The sequence below is a fragment of the Psittacula echo genome (genome assembly GCF_963264785.1).
Source record: "Psittacula echo genome assembly, chromosome: Z".
NCBI lineage: Eukaryota > Metazoa > Chordata > Aves > Psittaciformes > Psittacidae > Psittacula > Psittacula echo.
Window position 1 is genome coordinate 26,121,796 of NC_137742.1, and position 24,970 is coordinate 26,146,765.

Genomic DNA, 24,970 nt, shown 5'->3' on the forward strand with positions numbered 1-24,970 from the left:
CAGTGTTTTTATGGCATTTCTGTATTTCATTAAATAAAGAAGTAAATCCAGGCAGAGGAAAAGTAGTGCAGTGTGGACAGTGATCTGTTGTCTGAAAGACAGATAAATGTTGTACTGTAGTAACTATAGGGACAGGGTTAATATGGCCTTCTGCAATTCAGATCTGGTTCTGTGATGCTCTTCTCAGAAGCAGCAACACTGTGCCTCTCTAGTGCTTGTGAACAGCACTGTCTACAGATAATTCCTACATACTGAAGGAATTAAGGTGTGGCTACTCCAATTCTCCTTCAAAGGATACTCGGTGAGTCGTAGCATTCCTGTACAATGTTATGCCCTGATGTGGTATTCTCAGCCATACTTCAGAGACCATCTTTTCCCTGTAGGAACTGCTGTGATTTTGCTCAGTGGAGGTGTTTGAGTAGACAAATTCTTGGTGTAAATAGAAGAGGGACATGCTGAGTAAGTTTTCAAGAGCCTAAGCTCAGGAAATACTTCCCCAAATTGATTTCATGAAGCCATACTCTGACGATACTTCACTGTTTGGTACATATAGCATGTTCCTTACTTTTTGTGTGTATTGCATTAAATGTGGGCAGGGAGGAGGGGAGGTGAGCAGAAGCTGTAGTTAAGTGGAACTTTTATGCTGGATGAGATATGGCTTCTAATCATCACAAACAGAAGAGGGGATATGCGTGCCTGTAAGTTTAAAATGTTCTTATGTACCTTTCAAAACTAGAGCCATTAAAAGCAAAAACATAACTCTTTACCCACATGTCCTTATGTGCCATGTAAGGTTTCACTATCTCTTCTCAACAAAGGCCTACAATTTCAGCAGGTTACTTTATGCCACCTGCTTTACTTTCTTTCTTAATAGCACTTCTGGTCAGGAGCAGGTACAGCTGACCTCCAAATTAGTATACCTTACATTTTTCCTAGTTTTGATTTTATGATACCATTCTTAAAGGATTTGAGAGTAAGTAATTATAGTTCTGATAGTTTTAACAAGGTATATCACTGTTATACATGACAAAATATACATTAAACTGTGCTTTTTCAAATCACTGTTCCTTTAATTAATGTACTGTTTCTAATGCAACAGACCATGTCAATTTATAGTCCACTGTTGGAGACAAGAAATCCAGCTTTCTTTGTACTTCATCTATTGTCATAACGTGATCAGTTTCTTGTAAGTTAACTGGAAGTTGGAATGGCTTTGCAGGATGAGTCATTGTATTATTTATGATTCTGGTTTTGACCCAGCTAGTGAAATTATGGTTTCTCATATAAGGATTAAAATTTCTGTTTAGCAATCTGAGTTATTAGGAGTAACTGTGTATATATATATATATATATATATATATATATATGTGTGTAACTCAGCTGATTTCTACTTAGTGTCTGTTTTTCATTTGTGCACACTGAGTAACAGGTTTAGAATTAATATCTAGATAATGATGTTGGTTTCTCCATTATGGATGGATGAGGGAGATGCAGTGCTTGGAATATGTAAGTACTTTTATATTTTCAGCAATTAGGCCTCTCTGCGGTGCGTTTGGTGGGGTTTTTTGTTTGTTTGTTTGTTTAAAAAGCATGTTAAATAAACCCATACCATCTTCCTGTCACCAAGGTGATAAACTGTGTGTCACTCTGGAGCCTTGCTCTTTCCTTGACTGTTTATTGTTTCCTTCTTCTAACTGCTTTGAAATCAGAGCACTCTTTTGCTATGGTGCTAGAATACATAAATGTATGAGTGTTTTGCTGGTTTCTTTCTCACCTCTTGTGTACTCTTTGGCCTTCTATATGCCCATTTTCATAGTCCACTTCAACAATCACATCACCTAAATCATCTTGTTTCAAGAGAAGTATTCTTTTTTGTAGAGATTGCATTAGGAAGTACAATAATGACTGGAAGATATGGATTAGCCAAGTCTTGGATTTGCAGAGTGCTGCGGAAGAGCAAAGAGGAAATTAAATCTCAAGATACTGTTAAACATAACACACACACACACACACCCACCCCCCAGAAAAACCTTTCAGGATGTTCTGGGTAATCAGGCAAATTCTGGTCATATTATTATTAAGGAAGACACCATCTTGTTGTAGGTGTTCACATGTAGGGCATTAAGTTATTGTTGTACTTGCGCTCAGTTACTTAAGGTCTCCTGAACTCTTCAGAGTGCTTTTGCATGTAATGTATATGTTCTTTCAGCATAATATTTTATTTAATGGATGCATTTATCTTCATGTCTGTCTGAATAAATGGATAACGTATTTATTAGCGTGAATGATGGGATGTCTCTTATAATTCATTGATTTTTAATTTTTCACTGAAATAGGAAAACTGAGCCTTGTTCAGATTTTTTACACCAAAATAAGCATTCCTTCAGGGAAGAATTTGTGCAAAAGACATTAATTATTTTAGTGTCAACTCAACTGTTACAACAAAGTAATCAACAAGATGTTAAGTTAAAGTTAGGACATGCTATCTTGATTACTGAGCTAACTGCATCTGTGTGGTGTGTTAGAACTCACCTTGACCTATGTGTTTACCGCTCACAGAGTAGCATCATGCAGCTTTTCAAGATCTCATACTGAGCACTGGTTTCTAACCTCTGGGCATCAGCCAGGGTTACTCCAGCAGATCTGATGATGTCCTGGGTTCAGCAGCAGCAGTCAGTTTTTCTCCTTCTTAATAGCTGGTGCAGTGCTGTGGTTTTGACTTTCAGCCTGGGAACAGAGCTGATAAAGCCAATGTTTTCAGTTGCTGGTCAGAATGTTTACCCTGACCAAGGACTTTGTGAGTCTCATGCTCTGCCAGGGAGGAGGGGAAGCCGGGAGGAAGCAGGGACAGGACACCTGACCCAAACTAGCCAAAGAGGTATTCCATACCACAGCACGTCATGCCCGGGGATGTAGAACTGAGAGTCCCTGGAAGGGCTGGATCATGGCAGGGTGGGGGTGAGGTACCAGTTGGTGAGCGGTTGTATTCTCTTGCTTGTTATTTCCTTTATCATTATTACTATTAGTGGTAGCAGTGGTGATTTGTGTTATACCTTAGTTATTAAACTGTTCTTATCTCAACCCGTGGGATTTGCATTCTTTCGATTCTCCTCCCCGTCCCTCCAGGAGTGGAGGGAAGAAAGGTGGGGAGGAAGTAGACTGCGTGGTTCTAATTTACGACCTGGGCTTAAACCATGACAGATGAAGCTACTGATCAATATCTGCTTACTTTTTTTCAGGAGCTCATGTCAAGGTAAATACCATAGCCCTACAGTAGTCTTGTGTCAAAATCCTGTGCTTCTCTCCTGTTGTTAATACTAAGCAGCATAAGAGGGAGAACACTAAATTAGTTGGTCTGTTGCTTCATTTTATACAAAAATACTCTGAGGTCTTATTTCACTGACTCTTCCACGTAATCATCATCTCTCTCAGAGGGCAGACTTTCTTCATTCATGTATAAACCTTTCCAGTGGTCTGAAACATATTGCAAGTGTTTTAGACTGTAGTTCCTCTTTTGTCTTCAGTGAGAATAAAGGGGTTTCTGTCCCTAACCACAGACTTTTCCCACGGGCTCCTTCTGACCTGTGGCAGCCTAGTGGAGTGATTGGGGTTAAAACCGATCTTTTCTCTCAGTGAACTGATCTGGTTTGCAAGGCAGATCTACAACAATTGTGGTGATGTAACAGAGGAGGCAGTGGTGTGAAGAAGTAGAGTGGGATCTCTAAAAACTAGGATGCGGAAGGGGGTGGGTTGTGGTCTTTGTAGCAAAGCAGTCTGGTGGGTGAGCTATTGCCAAGATGGCCAGCCTGTCCTCTCCCTTTCTGCTAACATCCTCATTCCTTTGGGTTGGATCTGGAAATCACATGGTGACAAGATGAGTCTTCTGACATATCAGCCTTCAGATTATTCTGCATGGTGAGGGGAAAAAGGAAGAAAGGTTTCTACCACATCTGACAGCTGAATCAACTTGCCCTGCAGCTGTATGACTGAGAGCAGGAGAGTAGTGTGTGGTTGGTTGTGGATGGAAGATCTGACAGCAGGATCTGGCAGCTAAGATCAGCTCTGGCCACTGGGGAACCTCAGCCAGAGGCAGTAGTTTCATGTAGAGTTCAAGCTGGTGTAGGTCGCTGCTACCAAAGAGGAAATCCTGCCTCCCACAGTGCCTCACTACTTCTCTCCTCTCTCTTGGGTCATGACAAACACTCACAAACCAGGCTATGAACCAGATCAGGTTATTGGTTCAGATTTTGATAACCCCTTTTTTTCTTTCCTTCGGATGTATGTTTGCTAGCCAAGCACTCGTTTTGGCACAAAGGATCAGATTAGAAGAAATTTCAGGGGACAGGTGAGATTGATTCTGTTGGCTTTGAAATTAAACCCCAAGGTTTCCATTTAGTCATATATGATGAAGTGATCCAGCAGGTTTCTGCTGGGGATGTGTTTCACCGCCTCCTCTCCCCGTTCCCAGCTGCACGCTCCTGATGCTTATTTTGCATCCATTATGACGCTCCTCTGATACCTCCATGGACCAATCCAACTTGGTAGCATGGTTTTCCCCTGTCAGGTATCTTGAATGTGCTCACTGAAGAGCCCGTGGATGCCAGACGGTGCAAGGCGGTGTGAGGAGGACTGTGTGGTTGGAAGTGGGAGGCAGAGGGAGAGCCAGCCCTGTTAGAACCATTTGGCTGCTCCTGGAGCCAGAGCCCTGAAGCGAAGGAGTGGGGAACCACATCTTCTGATTGGACCTCACTGCACTGAACCAGTCTGGTGAGCTCTGCAGATGGAGCTGACTCAGGCTTCTCAGATGTGGTTGCTCCTCTCCCTCCTTGCTGAAAGTCATTATTTTTGTCTTACTGGTTGTTTCTTCGTCACCCTGTTGATTATTCCAAATGTAATGAATATATATCTCAATTGATGGGTCTCAGTGTAGATTTGTAATTTATTAGAGAGGTTGCAATTATGTAAAAGCAGGACATTGGTATGAAAGATCTACTATCTTCCAAGTTTGGGTCTGAAACATTAATATTTTCTGTTAGCTTTAAGAGTTTGTAGTAATATAAGAAAATTAAAACCAGAAAGCTAAAATTCTGTTGAAACAGAGTATGTTTTTCTCTGTAATGTATAGGTTAAGAAAGCGCAAATAAAATGCATAAAGTAACTTAAAAGTTACATAAATCAAAAATCTGTTTTACATGCATTGGAATTAAAAAAAAAAGCCCACACGCCAAAATTGGTTTGCCCCATTTTTGTGACTTTGTCTTAAAAAAAAAAAAAGCCAAGTTGTTGGCGGTTTGGCAGCTGCACAGGTGACGTCAGCTCTTCCATTGTGAAAGACCTGCTTTCTTTTAGACAGCCTTATGGCATTTCATCAAACTTTGGTGATTCAGCTGAATTAAAAACCAACTGGATTTAAGTCTCAATTCCCTTAACTGCTAAACCAAACATATTTCTGACCACACAGTCATTGCTAGATGGGCTGTCTTAAAGCAGTATTGAAACTTTATATCCCATGGAAGGCAGTTTTATTTTGAGAATCAGAACTGAATGACATGGTGAAAGGAAATGTATCCTTTAATACAGAGTTGTTAATCAGAATCTGTCAGTACACACTGTATTATTCTTTAATCTGACTTGCTAAATTTATTAATGAATTTAGTGAAATTCACAGAATCTTGTAACCTACACATACAGCATCACCTCTTCAAAAAGAATTTGAATTTCTTTAAATTACAAATCTGTATTCAAAATAAATATGTAATTGGGTGGGGCTGTTTTAGGCTGAAAAAACTTTTACCTTCATTTAAAATTCCAGACTTAACCATAAACTAAAACTTCAAAGGCATAAAAAATTGTAGTCAATTTATTTTGAAGTTATCTATTCATAGAGGCAGACATCCAAGACAGAGAACTTGTAAAAACATTTTCAGATTTTTCTCCAAACTTCTATTTGCCTTGAGCAAAATTAATCAAATTTTACATTGCTCCCCCTGACATTTGGAAAAAGGCATTACCTCATATATTGTTCTATTAATTGCCAAAGTAAATGATTGCTTGTAAGTGACTAGATCTGCTACATGCAGAATGGACATGTATAATATATTACAATAGAGAAACCATTTCAGTTCAGGGACTGATGTATCGTTCATGGGTATTAAAATTGCATTATAATGGCTGAAGCATTATGTATTATATCCATATATATACCAAAATGATTCATCTTGATTAAGGAATAGGCACTCTAGGCTCCATTTATTGCTTATTTTGCCCAGGAGAAAGATGGTTCCCGAGATTTTGCAGACCATAAGTGATTTCTTCCCCAGTTTTATTACTGATGATCCAGATGGTTTATTTATATATATTTATTTTTAAAAAAACCTATTTAAATATATATATTTAATATATAAAAATATATATATATTTAAAAAAAAGGTGAAAAAACAATCCCTGGTAGTGGAGTTAAATTGAGTTATTCCATAACAGCAGAAGATGTAAGTATGCATGGAAGAGTGTGCTGCATGGGCTTCAAATGTGATAAATATACACCATATCTGTGCTAGGCAAGGACCCAGAATCCACTCTCAAAAGTCAAAAATGTGCAGAAAAGCGACCAGTATGGTTAGCTGACTGAACTTACGTTATGACAGTTGGAATGGGAGAATGGTCAATAATGAGGAAAAAGACAGATGCATTCTTTCCTACTCTGAATTTCCATTTCCCTGCAGAATTATACATATGCATGCTGACCATCTGGACTCTGTCATCTTTTCATTGGAAGAAAATCATAAATTGCAGTGACCCCTGTAACTTTATAAAGCAGGAGTTGTCAATATATGACCCTGGAGCCATGCGTGGCCCTCAATCACTTCATGCGGTGCTTTTCATGCTGGCCTGGCAGTTTTGGCCGGAGCTCAGCTCCACTCCCTAATGGGAGGCTGCCATTCCAGCCAGCTCCACTGCCATTCACATCAGAGATAAGTAGTGTTTTTCTTTTGGCTGTTGGCTATGTGAAGTTTCTGGAGTGTAGCTCTGTGGTCAGGAAGTTTGGTTTGTGGTTCTATGTTGCCTTGGCTCTTAGCCCACCTGTATGTCAGTGTGAACCATCCGTCACTGCAGTGTTCAATACCAAGTGTACAGGGCTTGCACGTTTGGTGAGCCTCATAAATATTAATCCCCATGTTTTCTTTGGTATGTAGATAATCTCTTTTAGAATTTAGAAATATTAAGTCACTTGATAAAATGTCTAATGCCAGCATCATGACTGGAATTAAGAAATCCCTTGGCACTGCTTTTTTGTGCTTCATTATATCCTATACCTATTTGAACATAACACTAACATTTTATATTTTTATGCAGGTCCTGATGTAAATGTTAGATTACATTTTTCAAATGAAATATCTCTGAGCTGGAAACCTGTCAAGTTATAATTGTGCAAAGGCTATTAGAGTCAGGTTATCTGCTGCTCAGTTCTCTTTGCCTTGAATACTGCTACATTACAATGATACAAGTGAGGTCTGGGTGTTTCACATAAGGCCATCTCAACATGCCCTCAATTCATAAATACTGTTCCATGCAGTTCAAATCTGTTTCCAGGAAAAAATAAGACTGGAGGTTTTTTTTCTTGTTTTGCCATCAAAAGTGAAAGTCAAGCATTTCCTTTTACCATGTCTCATTTTGTCATGTTTGACCTTGTAGGCTGTATTAGTAAGTTTGCTATTATTTAAAGTAATGGGTTTTTTTTAAAATTCTGTAATTGCATAACAACGTAATGATCTGGATAAATGTTTCAACTTGTTGATGTTCACAGGGATTTTTTTGCTGTCATGAGTAATTCTGGATTTTACTGAATTGTTTGTGTGGTGTGTTTTTTTGTAAAGATGTAATCCATTGTAAAAATCAAGGTGAATACTTTGAAATAATGAGAGTATTTTCATATGCTTACTTTTGTTGAAACTAAGAAGAATATGCATTTTGAAAGGCAAGAGAACGAGCATGATATTCCAGTATAAATCTTTCCATTGGAATCAAACTTTAATATTAGAAAACTGCAATTAGAAGGGTAATAGTGAATCTAGTGAATTAAGATAGGTGAGCTTCACTGGGTGAGTCTGACTGTGACACAGCCTTATGGCTTGTCCTTGCCAACGTAATGATAGCAAGTTAGAGTGTCTCTGGGCTCGTCTGTTTCTTCAAGATCAGTATTCTAGTCATTCTTCCAAGGTTAAGGTCATGGCTATTCCTCAAACATTTTTATTTTAATAAAGTAACAGAAAGACTCAGAGTTTTGTAGAAAACTCATTATTTCCATAAAGCAGCAAAAGGTCACAAAATGTCTTTTCTCAGTGAAGTAGCAAAGCCCCTTATTTCTTCAGTAATTTGTTGTCACAGTCTAGGCTGGAAGAGCCCTTGACATTTTCAGAGTTTCCTTGTTGAGGTGAAATAATTGCTGTATACATTACTGTTCAAAAAAAGGGAAATAAGTTAAAAATACATACATGCTAAGGCCTTGTTAGCCCACAGAGCCATCCACATTTCAAAGTGACGATAGGAAGCTTGTCCTTCCTTCTGGCACATTTTCATGGACTGTCATGTTAATTAAACATCAGAACTACAAACACGCATACAACTTCAAAAACATGCTTTGTAAGTAAGACAAATGGTATACAGATATAACTAAAATGGAAAAATCATCATTTTCAAAGGGCTGCTACTGACTATTGGGCAACAATTTAGAAACACTATTGAATATTTATTGTTCGCATTATAAGCATGAAGGAAAAACTGTTGCTTTTAAGACTGAGGAGAAAAGCAGAAATGAATTGACTTTTTCTGTGTGAAGAGGTGAAGAAGTAGATGGAAGAAGGTGTATTGTGTGACTTTGAGCCTTTGCAAAAAATATGCAGCATTTTCTCTCTAATAGAGAGAAGACTTGTTTGAGTCTTGTATTGATTGTGTATGTTTGTTACTGGGAAGAGAGAAAATGCTTCTGAATTAGACAGTGCTATTCAAAGCTACCTTGTAACTTTAAACTTTGATTTCTATGAGAATTCTTCTCTTTAGTGCTTCTTAGCACTAAAAAAAAAAGTCTAAGAATCACCAAATAACCTGCTCATTATAGGTTTGTTAATGTACAACAAGCAATGTCTATCCAAAACCAGTATGTTCACAAATAAGATACTCTCATACATACTTTCTTTCAAAGTCTAAATAATCTGCTTTGGCTTACAGTGTTATTCGTCTATTAAAGTCAGACACTGAAACTTTGATGTATAAGTTTTCCTATAGTAGAATATTTTTTTCCCCATATTTCTCTGTGGTTTTTCTCACAGAAAGACTAAATTTGCAGTGAAAGTAAAACAGAATGGATTAGATGTAAAATCTAATAGAATAGGTGTTGAACAAGACTTTAAAATACATGCATTTTATGAGACATGCAGTAAGCTCTAAAATTGGCTTTATTGTGGATGGATGGTGGCATCCATGAGTGTTACGGCAAGTATCCATAACGATTTCTCCTGCCTGTTTCTCCATCTCTTTGCATTTCTGTCTCTTCCCAAAACTCCTGTCATGGAAGTAGGAGTTAAATCAGAGAAAATACAATGAAGTTGCTTCAAATCTTATATCCCAAGAAAGAACAGGCTAGACACTTTCAGCATTATCCATTATAATGAGGAAACCTTAAAATCTCCCTGTGTTTTGTGGATGATATTTCATTTTGCCAGTTCACTGCCTGAGATTTGCTGAATTTCGGTAGTTATCAATACTTAAAGACAAACTGCTGAAGATCAAACCTATTCTGGTGAGATGGGCACTTTTAGCCAGAACTGTTTATACTCCAGTTGACTGTCTTGTGTGCACTGGATCCCAGAGCTAAATCAATTGCAGAAGGAACATGACTTGCATTCATGCCAAGATAACAATACGCATTTTGCTGAAGAGACAGGGAGAATTTCTTACATCTCCTCCTGGAGTTTGCTTTGTCCTGTGAATTTCCCAATGAAAACGGAGCAATAGGTTGCTTCTCAGAATCATGTCTAGCAAAAGGTAATTTTTGTTATGAAGTTTCCATTGTATAAAATGCTGAAAATAAATTTCCAGTACAGCATTATTTACAAAATTTCTAATTTACCTATATGAAACAGTGCAAAATTTTCTGTTCACAAGTAAGTGAAAGTTTTGGGTGGGGAATCTTCATCTACTTGTATCGAAGACTTTATGCTTCTGTAGATACAGGGGAGAGAAATATTCCCTCTATCCCTCCAATTCCATTTATAAATGTGTGGAGAACAGTCGTGTGTTTCCATACCACTGACAAAAAAATGAGGCTTTTAAAAAGACCTTATGTTTTTAAATGAAAGATATAAAGGTAAAAGTGTGTCTTCTAATTGTAAAAATATTAACTATGCCTTTTGCTCATTTGCTTTTGTATTTCTCATTAGAATTTTCTTTGAAAATGTAGTCTATTTCTTATCTTGCTGGTAAGTAGCTGATTCAACTGACTGGTTTGAGATTTCAGGAACTGTATAAATTATATTATTAAGAGAGAGTCCCAATTTTAGTGTTTTTAAGAGACTTGATGTTCATCAAGTTCATCAAATGTTCATCAGTGGAAATTAAAGTGGTACTTGCACTGCTTTCAATGCTGTAACCACTATGATCTCCTGTATATATTAAAAACTTGACCCATGTTCCATATATTATTTCTAGATATTTAGGAGAACTAAAAGAAAAAAATCTCATGTTAAATTAAAACATGTTGGTGCTTAATCCTAAAACATAAAGCAAAGGAATTCAAATAGACAGAAAAACCAGCAAAATTTTTTACCCAGTCCATAGATGCATCCTATTTTTATTATGTATGCAGCTGAACACTGTGAAAAGTACAGCTTTCCAATTGCTAAAATGACCTTCATTCGAAACAGTGTATGCTGAAAGGTATTTATATGTTCTTATGTTCCCACATTAAACCTTCCTTCCATCTTCTGTCTGTTCTTCCCAGATCCAGGTACTTCCAAACTGAGAAATACCTAAAGAATTATTTTTTTTTTTTTTCAGTGCCATTCTGGGTTTTATGGTGTGATGTAAAGTCCCTAATTTGGATGTATTTGTAGACTGCCTGCTAATAAAACTATACATCAAACTGCTTGCAAATGAAAACCAGTCTGTGCCTATAGAATATTTTGCATCTAAGGATGCTAGAAAAACACATAGATCATTAAATTAAAATTTAGAAGATAGTAAGAAATGAAGAACCTAATGGTTTAAGATTCTTAAGAATTACAAATGATGTACCCATTAAATTTGCTTGCTTTCCTGTATGAATTAAGTTTTATGTACGAATTTGGCACATGTGGATATCTCATCACTAAGATAAAGGCTTATTATCTGTGTTATTAAAAACATTTGTATTTATGATATGATGTGAGGTGGAAAATATGGAGTAAACATCTATCCTAGAGTTTCATACAGACTGTTGAGGAGAAATCTCTCTTGAAGGATAGAAGATCACAGTTCAAATCCATTTGTAATAGTCAGGGAAACTGAGTTACCTGATCAGTTACCAATTGCTAGGGCTTTTAGTGTGACCTGAGAATTTGCATCTTTAGGGAAGAAAGTATTGGACAGATGGAAAAATGACATTGAAGGAGTTCAGAAGATGTGGCTGTGGGAAGAAGCTCTGACCACAAAGAAAAGTTACAGGGTGGCTTCCCGAGTTTTCCTGCAGTGAAGTTATGGTTCATTTCTCAGATGCATGCTACTATAAAGAATCAAGTGTTTGGGTGCCTGTTACCTGAAGTTTTGTATAAGATTTCCAGAAAGTTGCAGACAGCTTTCTCGAGGGTCATATTTGTGTGGAGTTCCATAATATTTAAGAAAGCCCGTGATTTTTTTAACCTACCACTTCTGCTATTGCAGCACAAAAACAGGCTCAGGTGATTCAAAGAAGTCTACAATATCTCTTGATAGAAAGTAATCACTTGTGATTTTTGAACTGCTTTGGTTTTATTTCTTTTCTACTAAATGAGCATCATATAAGTGAATGTTTTAAATCCTGATAATTGAGTAAAATTATTTCCATTGGAGCAGAAGCTGTTATGTGCAAAACCTTTTGATTTATTTTAACAGAAGCAGTAGGAGAATGATACCACTACCATTTATCTGACATTATATAGAAACTGGTGAATATAACAGAGATTTCTTGGATGTTGTTTCTATACCAAATAGTATGTTGATTTTGAAGATGATAATGAACATACTAGAAAATACTCTCTGTTTGGGTTTCACATGTAAGTGGTTTTTGGTTCACCAGCCCTAGACTTCTGTCTGGGAATCTCCTTTGTGGTTTTATAGACTACTAATCAGATCACAAGAGGCGGGGAGGCATATGTATTGCCTTACTGTGAAAATAATACTGATTATTACTTGTTGCTTTTAAGTTCTTGTGGAATCATAGAGTAGTTAGGGTTGGAAAGGACCTTAAGATCATCTAGTTCCAACCCCCCTGCCATGGGCAGGACACCTCACACTAAAACATGTCACCCAAGGCTCTGTCCAACCTGCCCTTGAACACCACCAAGGATGGAGCAGTCACAACTTCCTTGGGCAACCCATTCCAGTGCCTCACCACCCTTACAGTAAAGAACTTCTTCCTTATATCCATACTTCCCCTGTTTAAGTTTTAACCTGTTACCCCTTGTACTAGTACTACAGTCCCTAATGAATAGTCCCTCCGCAGCATCCTTATAGACTCCCTTCAGATACCGGAAGGCTGCTATGAGGTCTCCATGCAGCCTTCTCTTCTCCAGGCTGAACAGCCCCAACTTTCTCAGCTTATCTTCATACAGGAGGTGCTCCAGTCCCCTGATCATCCTCGTGGCCCTCCTCTGGACTTGTTCCAACAGTTCCATGTCCTTCTTATGCTGAGGACACCAGAACTGCACACAATACTCCAAGTGAGGTCTTACGAGAGCAGAGGAGAGGGGCAGGATCACCTCCTTTGACCTGCTGGTCACGCTCCTTTTGATGCAGCCCAGGATACAGTTGGCTTTCTCGGCTGTGAGCGCACACTGAAGCTGGCTCATGTTCATTTTCTCATCAACCAACACCCCCAAGTCCTTGCACTTGTCATGGTTAAACTCCATAAGGTTGGCATCAGCCCACCTCACAAGCGTGTCAAGGTCCCTCTGGATGGCATTCCTTCCCTCCAGCGTATCAACCGAACCACACAGCTTGGTGTCATCAGCAGACTTGCTGAGGGCGCACTCAATCCCAGTGTCCATGTCACCGACTAAGATGTCGACCAAGACCACTCCCAGCACTGATTCCTGAGGGCCACCACTTGTTACTGGTCTCCAGCTGGACATCGAGCCATTCACCACAACTCTTTGCGTGCGGCCATCCAGCCAGTTTTTTTATCCACCGAGTGGTCCACCCATCAAATTGATGTCTCTCCAATTTAGAGACAAGGATGTCATGTGGGACAGTGTCAAACACTTTGCACAAGTCCAGGTAGATGACGTCAACTGCTCTACCCCTGTCCATCCGTTCCATAGCCCCATCATAGAAGGCCACCAAATTGGTCAGGCAGGATTTCCCCTTAGTGAAGCCATGCTGGCTGCCACCAACCACCTCCTTGTTTTTCATGTGCCTTAGCATGCCTTCCAGGAGAATGTACTCCAAGATTTTGCCAAGCACAGAGGTGAGACTGACTGGTCTGTAATTCCCTGGATCATCCATTTTCCCCTTCTTGAAAATGGGGGTTATATTTCCCTTTTTTCAGTCATCAGGAACTTCACCTGACTGCCATGGTTTTTCAAATATGATGGCCAGTGGCTTAGCAACTTCATTTGCCAGCTCCTTCAGGACCTGCGGATGGATTTCATCAGGTCCCATGGACTTGTGCACATTTAGGTTCTTAAGATGGTCTCGAACCCAATCCTCTCCTACAGTGGGCCTAGAGTCTTCATTCTTACAGTCCCTGCATCTGCCTTCCAAGACTTGAGCAGTGTGGTCAGAGCATTTGCCAGTGAAGATCGAGGCAAAGAAGTCATTAAGAACCTCAGCCTTCTCCAAATCCCGGGTAGCCAGTTCTCAGCTTCTGGAGAGGGCCCACATTGTCCCCAGTCTGTCTTTTATTTGCAATGTACCTATAGAATCCCTTCCTGTTATCTTTCCCATGCTTAGCCAAGTTTAATTCTTACTGGACTTTAGCTTTCCTAACCTGGTCCCTAGCTTCCCGGACAACATCCCTGTATTCTTCCCAGGCTGCCTGTCCTTGCTTCTACCTTTTATAAGCCTCTTTTTTCCCTCTAAGTTTCCTCAGCAAAGAAGAAGGAAAAGGGAAGAACCTGAGTGGCTTAGTTTCCAGTGTTTGCTTCAACTATTAAGCAGAATTCTACTCTGCAACATAGAGAGTTGTTCACTTCTCCCTTAATGAAAACATTTTTATAAAGTAACTTTTTTGATCACCCGTAGTGCTTTAGAGTATGATCACACCAGAATTTAAAAGAAAAAAAGTATTAATTTATCCTCTTGAACTTCTTATTGCGAGGTAACCCAATCTTTTGAAAACCTGTCTTCCTGAAGTGACAGTCTTCAGTGAGTTAACAATCTGTATGCACAAGATTAAATTATTTTATATGCAATATCTCTTTGGACATGTGCATTAAGTGCCACTTTATTCCCCAAAGCTGCCTTACTGTGAGCACTAGCCTCTGCAATTCAGTAGTTTCTTGCCTTTTGGCTATGTGACGCAACTTTGTTATGGCTGCATTCCTTGCTCTGAGGGTGTAAGTGATGGTATCCTGTGAAGGGTGCCTCTTGTCACTCCTATAGCTTGCTGTGAGTCTCTCCAGCCTCTGTTAGCAGAGATATGCCTGCAAACATGAGTGCTCCCAGTGATCTTCTCAAGGGTCTTTGCAAACAAGCAGAACTTTTTTGCAGCGCAGTCTTAGTGACATTTGCGGCTTATGTGGTGCCTGCTGACAAAATTAAATCTCTTTTATCACGCTGGGGTAAGGATGGCAGGGGGCCAGCAGCTGAGACAGATGTTCTAGCTGTTCTGATAGCAACAAGCTATTAAAATGCTATTAAAAGAAGATTTTACAAAGCAATAGAATAACATGGAGGTTTTCCACAAAATATCTTGGTGATAGAGAAAAATTTGCATGTAATTGAATTTGAGGATATAGACAAAGTTATATTTGCTCACAGAATGTAGTCTAGTCCAATTGTAGCATGACTGTTGCTGGCAAAAGTGGATGATGGACTTCCTGGGTAAAGAATTTATGTCTCATCCCGTTTTTCAGCATGCTTGAGTTTTTCTTACTGTGGGTTCATGCTGTGTAGTAGTGCTGTTCTGCAGTGTAATTGGTGTCTAATTAGGCCAGGTAGAGACTGTAGTCACACTGAATATATTAACAACTGCCAAGATGGTGTGCCTTCATTCAAGATGTTTTGTGAAGTCCAAGTAGTAAGCACTGAAACTAAGAGAATATAATATCTGGGAAATCCTTTTGTGTGGTATACATTGTAAACCGCAGGGTATCAAACTGTTTAGACATCCAGGTAGTGTAACATGCACACACGCTTTTGTTACAGGAAATGTTGGTGATATTCCTGCTATGGCTGAAAGTTCTTAAATGTACTTTACATCTGCAAAGCACTAGCACCTGTTTATTATTTGTTTCAGATGTGTGTCTAATTTGCACTGGAAAGAGTGTGAGCTATCTAAAATCTTAATTCATCCTGTGTTTTGTGGCTTTTCTTAATGCATGCTTTTCAGTTTTTTCCATCAAGCAGTTTGCAATTAAGCTTGGAGCTTTATTGATTGTATTTTCCCTGTCATATGGCTGAATCTGCTCCTACATTAGGCTATTATAAATTGAAGTTTAACTATAGGAATGCTGCTATTTTTCACTTTTTCATTTAGGAGATGTACTGCAAAAGGCAGATAAGTTCTAAGATGAAGAACCAAAGGTAGAAGCTTCATTTGCTTCTTTTGTTTGTAAAGGGCACTCATTATATGTAGCTGGTTATAAAAGAATATTTTTGTTACTGTGTAGGAAGTTGGAAAATTGTAGAGGCATAGTCAATCTGACACTCAGGCTGTTTAGATTAACTTTTTAGGCAGGGCTCTGCTTCCTAAATAAATAAGAAATTGATGTTCTTTTGTCTTTCTCCAAAATTGCTCTCCAGTACCCAACATTGCCACCCTGCACACTAGTATTGTAGACCACAGTGTACAGAAATATAGCATGCTTCAAGCAATATTCTTTTGGACCCTTTAAATTTTGTGGTTGGGACTTCACTAAATAGCATGTTAGAGAAAACTTTATGCTCTTTGATCTCTCACCAACCAAGAGAACTTCTTCTCAACATGTATCATTTTCATCATCTTAATCATAGGCTGAAGGCAGAATATTTTATTTTCAGATGTACTACCTATTTATATCTCCACGTTTTACATTTCCATGAATTGCATGAGTTGGTCTCATTTAAAGAATGAAGGATTGCTAGAAGAATGAGAAGAGTAATTGATCTATGCTTACAAGGTCTGTGCAAATATCATTGTATATATAGATATAGAATATGTATTCCCAGTATATTCTCTTTTTCAAATCTCAGCTGAAAATCTGTACTTTATCTTCTTCCTTCTTATTATTAAATATTAGATGTGAAGGTTAAATTAATATGCTCCTCAGAAATTGATTGCATTTAAAAAAATGTTTCCACAAATTTACCTTTCAGACTGATCTAAAGAATGAGCCTTTCTTTTTTCTAAAAAAAATAAAAGTTCAGATTGTATCTTTTTTTTTTAACCTCTGAAATTTACAGTATGGGTGTTGACTATCCTTAAATAACCTTTTTTTATGAATTATGGCTATGTGGTACTTTACATGTTTGCTTTGCAAAACAGAAAGCAAAAGATTGAAACAAATCATAGGAAATACTTACAAAGGTGCTGGCAGATCTGAATTTTCCAGCCTACCTACCAAGTACTGTGTTGCTGCAGTGGCTTTTTGTTGTCTTTGCTATTTTTTTTAATTCTGCTTGCGTTAGGAAAATTTTTTTTTCTTAGTATTTGCACATGATTGAATATTAAATATTTCAAAGAATATTAATGAAAGCTGTCGGGAACATTGTAAGACTTAGAAAAATAACCAAGTTGGATTTATAGACCTCATTAAGGAAGAGGAGTAGAGAGCTTCTGATAAGACATCTAAAGCTGTAAAATCTAATAAAACTGGATCAACCCTTCTTTTTATTCATGCAGCACCAAGAGGTCATGAAGTTCTTTTGGTGTACGTCAGTTGCAGAAGAATTTATAAGGTTTTAAGTTACACAAAAAGGAAGTGGATTTTCAGACATTTTTGTCTTTTCAAGGTGATCAGATAGGTTTGTATTTTTTTTTATTTTAGGTAAGTTTCTGATAGCTCACTGTGCACAAGACAAGGAGTCAATGATCGATTCTGAAGCATACATTGGTCACCAGGGAAGAAATGTGAAGAATTGTTTCTTCCTATTTTCCACCCTCAAAAATCAGTGCCCAGTTGGATAGGTGAACTGATGAGTTCAGCAGAATCCTGTTGTAAGTGTATGCAAAAATACACAGGAAGACAGTGTTTTTCACTCTGAAAAAGCTAGGCAGCCAACCTAAATCAAGAGTACACATGGGATACTGAATGAGGTCAGCAGAGCTTTTTCAAAAGGCTAAAGGAAAAACACAGGGCTAAGCACACTGCTATATTTTTTACGATCTTCCATATGCTTAGAAAGTGAAGTGAGAGAACAGACTGCTGGACAAAGTAAGCAGTTTTGGTTTATATCTTCTGTTTTACTTTGACTCCTTAGTTGTTAATTACTTCTTAGTATGAACTGCTGGGTTGAATTTACCAAATAACTACTTCAGTATGGCAAAACCTGTTATCTTGTAAACTGTAGGGGCTTTTTTAAATTTCAGCTGGAATGATTGAAGCAGGAAGTAATGTAGGTATCAGAGTCTGATTTCAATCACAGTAAAATAAATCCGCTGTGAATCCATTCTTTCAATTACGTTACTCTTGATTTATGTTCTAGTATAAGTGCAAAACAAGCATTAAGCAAATGACTGACTTGTCTATGCTGATGCAGACAGATCTGTGCACTGGAAGCCACTGCTAATACAAATTAACATTCTTATTTCTTTATACTATCCCTACTTTTAATGATAGCACTGGAAGTAAACTAGTGGGTGTGCTGAAAATTACTTCTGGTGTTATTCATGGATTTGTAAAACTGCAGTTAAACCTGAATCTGAATCACATATACATACAGAGGAGGATGACCAAGATGGTGAAAGGCCTTGAGGGCAAAATTTAGGATAAGTGGCTGAAGTCACTTGGTTAGCTCAGCTTTAGGAAGAGAAGGCTGAGGGGAGCCCTTATCCCAGCCTACAGCTGCCTCAAGTGGGGCAGCAGAGGGGGAGGTGCTGGTCTCCTTTCTCTGATGACTAGCGATGGAACATGAGGAGATGGAATTGAAACTATGTCAGAATTTCGAGTTGGTGGTCATGTGGTTTAGTTTTAGGTAGTCCTGCGAGGAGCAAGGGGACTCAGTGATCCTAACAGGTCGCTTCAAACTTGAGATTTTCTATGATGCTATACTTACCCTTTCTGAAAGTTTTGAAACTTTCAGTTCAGTGCTCATAGAGATCTATATAATAAAGGGGTTGCATAAATCTCCTCCAATATAGTGCTTTCTTTTGAAAACAAAATATTTGGCTTGTTCTGAACTGAAAATAATTTGGTGTATGATCAGGCCAAAAATCTGGCTAGTTCATTATCCTGTTTCTAAGACTGTCAGTTGTGTAGGAAGGAGTGTATGAGGTCAAGCATATAAATATATTTATCTTGCGTGCTGCCTACAACCTGCAGTTAATGGAGCTCCTGATTTTTAGGTTGTGATTTTGGGCATAAGAATCCTTAATGGATTTTTCTTCAACTTTGTGAACACTCTTTATCATTCACCTGCATAAACTTCTGTCATCTCATCATCCTATGGAAAAAAATTCCACGCTTGAGTTTGCTTTGTGGTAAGGAAGTATATGCTATAATTTATTTTGCATATGCAACTTTGTAATATATGTGATGCCTGTGTTAGGAAAGACCAATTATTTCTTATTCAGCCAGTCATGGCCACACAGTTTCATAGACGTTTGTCCTGTTCCTCATCAGCTGTCCATCTTTGAGGATGAAGAGTCATTGATTTAGTCATTCTTCACACAAAAGCTGTGCCATAGCTTTAATCTTTCTTGTTGCGTCTCTGTATCTCATCTGGTTTTTCTGTGTCTGTTCTATAGCATGGGGATGACATGTTACTGAATATGTTACCACACATAACTGGACAGTATCCCTTGTGATGCACAACAAGGTCCTAACTGGTGGCAGTGGCCCATAGTTTGCCACTTCTAAAACTGGTTTTGCTTTTCTTAACTTTTACTGGACATTACTTGTTTATTACAACTTCGCAAATTCTTCCCTGAACAGCAATAGCTTGCTCAGAGAACACTCTTCTGTGTATGCAGAGTTAGGACTCGCTTTTTCCCTGTGTTCCTTACTTTCCTTTTTGTTGTGCTTATATTTGTGCATTAGCAAGGCTTAATGCACTGAAAGATTGTTTGCTTTTCTAAAAAGTCCCATATATTCTCTGGTGTTTATTCAGGATGTTATTTATATACTTATCCAGTAGCAAATTTTTCAACATCCTGCCTGAAAAGTATGATATGAAATATTCAAATTATCAGAATGTCAATTATTTTTGCAAATGCAGCTAACATTTTTGACTGATGCTTTCTGAGCATTTAGCATAGATACTTTCAGAGTTGTTGACATTGGCCTTCTGACAAATCAGGTCTGTTAAAGTTACAAAATAGCTATTGAAAATTATTTAGGCTTTTACATCCTAGTTTGGAATACATTACCTGTTCATAAAGACAATGTAGGACAATGGAAATAAAAGAATTAAACTAAAGGTTTTATAAGGGGCAAAGGGCAGGCTGTTAAAGTGTTTACATAATAAACTCTCCTGTGGGTAGTGGGAGTTGGACACCACAATTCCTTTTAAAATCTGATCCTGAAACCATTTTTCAGGCTGTCAAGACTAAGGATGGTCTTCATATATGATATAAACTCCATAGTCACTTGCCAAGGGCAACATTTCTGAAGGACTTCCTTTTTTCTAGAGAGATATAGAAGCTATTTGAATACTTTTTAGAGACCTACAACTCCAAACAAAACTCTAAAATATTTTAATCAATTCTTTGTGGCTTTAAATATTTGAAAATAAGTATCTGCATGAAATTTCACTGCTTTCTTATATTATTAAAGTTGTATCCTTTCCCAAGAGACTAATTAAAAAGAAATACAGCAGCTGGTGAGCCTCTGAAGTTGGGCTTCAGGAAACGGTGGCTTCAGTTTGAAAATAAGAAAATTCATTACAAAGGCTGTGGGATTTTTCTTTTAAGGGAAAAGCAAAGCTTTAGTAGTTCACCAGCCACTGCTATGCAGGTGATCAAACAGCAGAAAAATAAAATGTCTAGCCTCTTTGCACAAGCAAAAGTATCAAACTTTTTAGATATAAGTGTATAAGGAAGGGTATGCAGGCATGTAAAAGCAAACTTGATTACACAGACCTATAAAAGGCATCTGCTGAATTAGTCCATGGGGCTGTTGTTACTGCCTGGTCAACCATACTGGAGAAAAAAAAAAAAAAAAAAAAAAAAGAAAAAACAAAACAAAAAACAACAACAACAAAAAAAAAACCAAAAACAACAAAACAAAAAAAAAAAAAAAAAAAAAAAAAAAAACAACAAAACAAACAAAAAAAACCAAAACAAAAAAACAACCAAAACCACAAAGAAACCAACCCCAAAACAACAATGTAGAACAGATGCAGAGAAAAACTGCTTAAATGCTATGGGAATAAAAGTTTTATCTTTCTTACCAAAGCAAAAAAGAATGTGACCTCTTTAGTCTGCCAGATTGGAAAAGGAATCCCTGTAAAATTCATACATTGAAGGAAAAATCTGCCCATTCATTTTGTGTTTCACCTGCACTACCGCAAGTTGAAGAATGAAGACAAAGGTAGAAACTGAACAGCTCAGTTGAAGAGAAGGAGAAAGTGGGGTACATGCAGGGGGAGGAATATCCAAGCTTAAGGTGGAAGTCATAGGATGAGAAGAAGAGAGTTCATATCAAGCGATGTTTTATTTAAATTAGTTCCGTATCTGGTGCTTATATGATGTAATAATCTGTCAGTCCTATATATATATATGTGTAGAGACCATTGAAACAAGCATCTGTTTTCCATGGCTGGTATGTCTAATAAAAGTTGACCTGTACTGTCTGGGAAGCAAGACACTTGTCTGAATAACAGTACATTTCTTTGGCACAAGACAAGTGCTTGCAGTGGGTGAGTTAACATTACTGACAGAGTTCTGTTTATAATAACTCAACATTAGGGAATTTATCTTTCTCTTTTCAAGAAATTTTGCTAAAGATAATATTCCACCAAACAACTTCAACTCTAAGCTCTGGCATTTCTTAGTTTAGGAGTTTTAAAATAAGATTCAAAAGAGGTTTTGAATAAAGAGGTTTTAAAATAAGATTCAAGAAGATAAAATAATTTTAAGTCTCGTGAATGACATTCCAAGGATATTTTGCAAAGTATATCTGAAAATGCAGTCTTTCATACTCTTTATTTGAATTATTTTACATAATTTATCTTATGTAATACTATGGCTTTGCACACTAGTTCAGCAATCAAAGGCATATTCTCCATGATAAACCTTAAAATCAGAAATGCAGACTCATGCAATTTTTCCTTTAGACCATGCCTTAATATTGTAATTTTGAGATGTAATGTTTTAAAAATATGGTGGTGTTTTTTTAATCTGCTGAATGTCTTTCATTGTGTTGGTTAAGAAAGTAGATGGCAAAGATAAGTATGGTATGACAGAAGGTATGAAGGAACAAAAGGTATGACAGAATAATAGATAACATAATGATATGGAAAAGTAATCAATATTAATCTTTATACTGTTTTGTATCTGGTACAGACAGCACCAGTTGTGCTTCTAATATTGGATCTCACATGATCATTGTACATGTCATGGATTCTTTCTTTCATTTAAGTGTTACAAATTGTCAGCTGAGTACTTCAAAGTCTTTAAACTGATTGAAAGTCATCTCTTAAAAGATGCTGGAGAGTCAATGTTGGTTTTTCGTCACTTCCTGATGTCTTGCTTCTAGTCTGATTATAGAGTTGCCTTCTGGTAGTCTTTTGATAAAAAGGTATCAGCTGATACAGTTGAAATTAAGCTCTTAGTTTTTATGTCTTAAACTCCTACCTTGTTCATGAAAGCTGACATGCAAGATTGTTTTGATGCTCCTGGAGTGTCTGTCTGACTCCCTCCTGGTTTCAGTAAGGAACTGGTCTCCTGATTATCTCTGGTGTATGCATGCTAATTTTTTTCTGAGCTCCCTCCTATAAGGAGATTTAGATTTCTTTTTGAGAGGATATTTGCACATAGTGGACACTTTCAACTTTTCTGCAGTGTCTGGATATGGGGCTACATCATATGTGACTCTGCCAAAGGCAGTGTGAAGACATGCTTCATGCTCCATCACGCCGTTGAAGTACCTCCCTGGCCAGATCAGTGTGAATGTAGCCAGCTCAGTTCACAGGGACAGCTCTCTGCATGTGGATACATGTCAGGACCTGGAACTTGGTCCCTGGAGTGATCTAAGAACAAAACAGTAGTAGCAGTGATTTAGGAGAACTTTCAGTTCTATATTCCTGACTGGCAAAAAATATTGGCACTTATATGAGCAGATTTAGCAATTCCAATCATGAACATCCTTAATATACGTATATGAAATACAGATATAAGGTCTGTATAGGAAATGAATCCAGTTATCCAGACTAAGATACGACATTTTCCACTGATAACTTTTTGTAGTGAAGTTCAAGTTGAATTAAATGCCTCCAGTGAAACAGCACGGATGTTTTCACATATGTGACAAATTGTTTGTTGAATACATAAAAATAAATGGATGATACTGCTTTTTTTTCAATAGAATTCTAACAATTATTTCATACATGTGTAAAGTATCTAACTTAGTTTACTGTTTCATTAAGGTCTTGGCATTGACAACAGGACATATTTACCACAGAGTAATTCTTCTCCATGGGATGACTCACATTTCAATATATCCATGCATGCAGCAATCCGACATGGAAAATGGAAGTTACTGACTGGATATCCAGGTAATGAAGTAATTCCTTTTTGTACAGTATATCACATCTCCCATCTGCCCCAAACACAGTTGAATTCTGTTCAATGTATGTTCATTTCTTTTAGTTATTCTGCTAATTTCTCAGGTTTTTGATCACATAAATCTAGAAGGGACACTTCTAAAATCCAAATGACATATTATGTCAAGTTGGAAGGGACCCATAAGGATCATTGAATCCAAGAAGCAAGTCCATTAGATTAATTGATATGAAATTAAGTGACATAGAGTTTTGAATCCCAGTGGTGCCCCTTTTTTGTATGAAGAGGACTCCTGTATAGGTAGCCCTGGACTAGAGATACTCTGGTGCTGGGATGGAGTTAAGGAATGCAGCAGCAGTCACTGTCCATTGGCTTGTCAAAGGACCTGGTGAATTCATTGATTGCAGTATAACCCTATGTCTCCATAGCGCTGCACTGTATCTGAGAATTAACCCCTGGCCTGTTCCTCTTTCTGCAGGCTGCAGTCATTGGTTCCCTCCACCATCTTTGTTCAATGAGTCAAGGATTCAATCATCTGATCCACCAACAAAGAGACTTTGGTTATTTGATATTGTTCATGATCCTGAAGAGAAAAATGATTTGTCTGAAAAACATCCTCATGTGGTAGAAAAATTGCTCTCACGGCTTCAGTATTATCATAAACGTTCAGTGCCCGTGTTCTACCCTGATGAGGATCCCCACTGTGATCCAGCAGCAACTGGGGCCTGGGGTCCTTGGGCATAGTGCACAGCATCTCATCCTGCAGAACATGCTTGTAGCAGAGCCTGCTTTATGAACTCAGTGTCCTCGTCGCATATTTCTTACCTTGTTTATTAAACTATTGCTAATTGTAAGCTCATGCCTCAAGTAATTCAGTGATTTTTACTCTGAAAATGTGTTGGTAATCTCATTGCAGTCTTTGCCCGCTCTCTCCTCCCAGTTGTATGGAAAATGTTTAAATTATAAATCTGTTGTTCAAATATGCGTTGTCCAGAATATGCTTTTAATGAAAAAGGAAAAATGTTGCCTCCTTCCCTGAAAGAGATTGCTTCTCTTAAAAAGCTGCAACAATCATGGAATCAGGGACATCCAGAATGCATTCATATTGGGGAATAAACTGATTTTCATTTTCATGTTTGTCCAGAAGACAAATTCTATTGAAAGAGGTTACATATCTGTAAAGAACAGGGAAAAAAAACCCGTAATAGTTGACATAGTAGATTTTTCCCTTATCACGCACCTCTGGCTAGAAAAGAGAACAGACACAAATTTCCAACAGAAAAATGAAACAGACAAAACCAAAAAACACCTCCCAGAATACAGCAAAATCCCTCTTCTATCACTGTTTATTTATATCACTGTTTATATATCAAACTGGAGTAGAGAGTGGTGGTCAGCTGGACTGTCAGGTAGAGGGATCTGGACAATCTGAAGAAATGGGTGAACAAAGGCTTCATGAAATTCAATAAAGGCAGAGTCCTGCACTTGGGGTGAAGTGCCCCCATGCAGGAGTACATACTGGGCTATGACAGGATAAAAAGCTTTTTTTGCAGGGAAAAAAAAAATCTAAGTGTCTTGCTGGACAATAAATACAACAAGATTTGCCATGCGCTCTCTGGGTGAGGAAGGCCAACCACATGCTGTTCTGTATAAGCAGGA

The 24,970-nt window shown here is 37.8% G+C and overlaps 1 protein-coding gene across 1 annotated transcript in view; it reads left to right on the forward strand.

Annotated features, from left to right (window-relative positions):
• The window catches only part of ARSB (arylsulfatase B), a gene marked incomplete at both ends in the record, with an annotated part of 64,925 nt that extends 40,870 nt beyond the window's left edge, over window positions 1-24,055 (forward strand). The window contains 2 exons of the mRNA XM_080638281.1: window positions 23,176-23,304; window positions 23,790-24,055. Of these exons, the coding sequence (XP_080494407.1) occupies window positions 23,176-23,304; window positions 23,790-24,055 (395 nt within the window). The remainder of the gene's footprint in view (window positions 1-23,175; window positions 23,305-23,789) is intronic.
• Window positions 24,056-24,970: the final 915 nt, after the last annotated feature.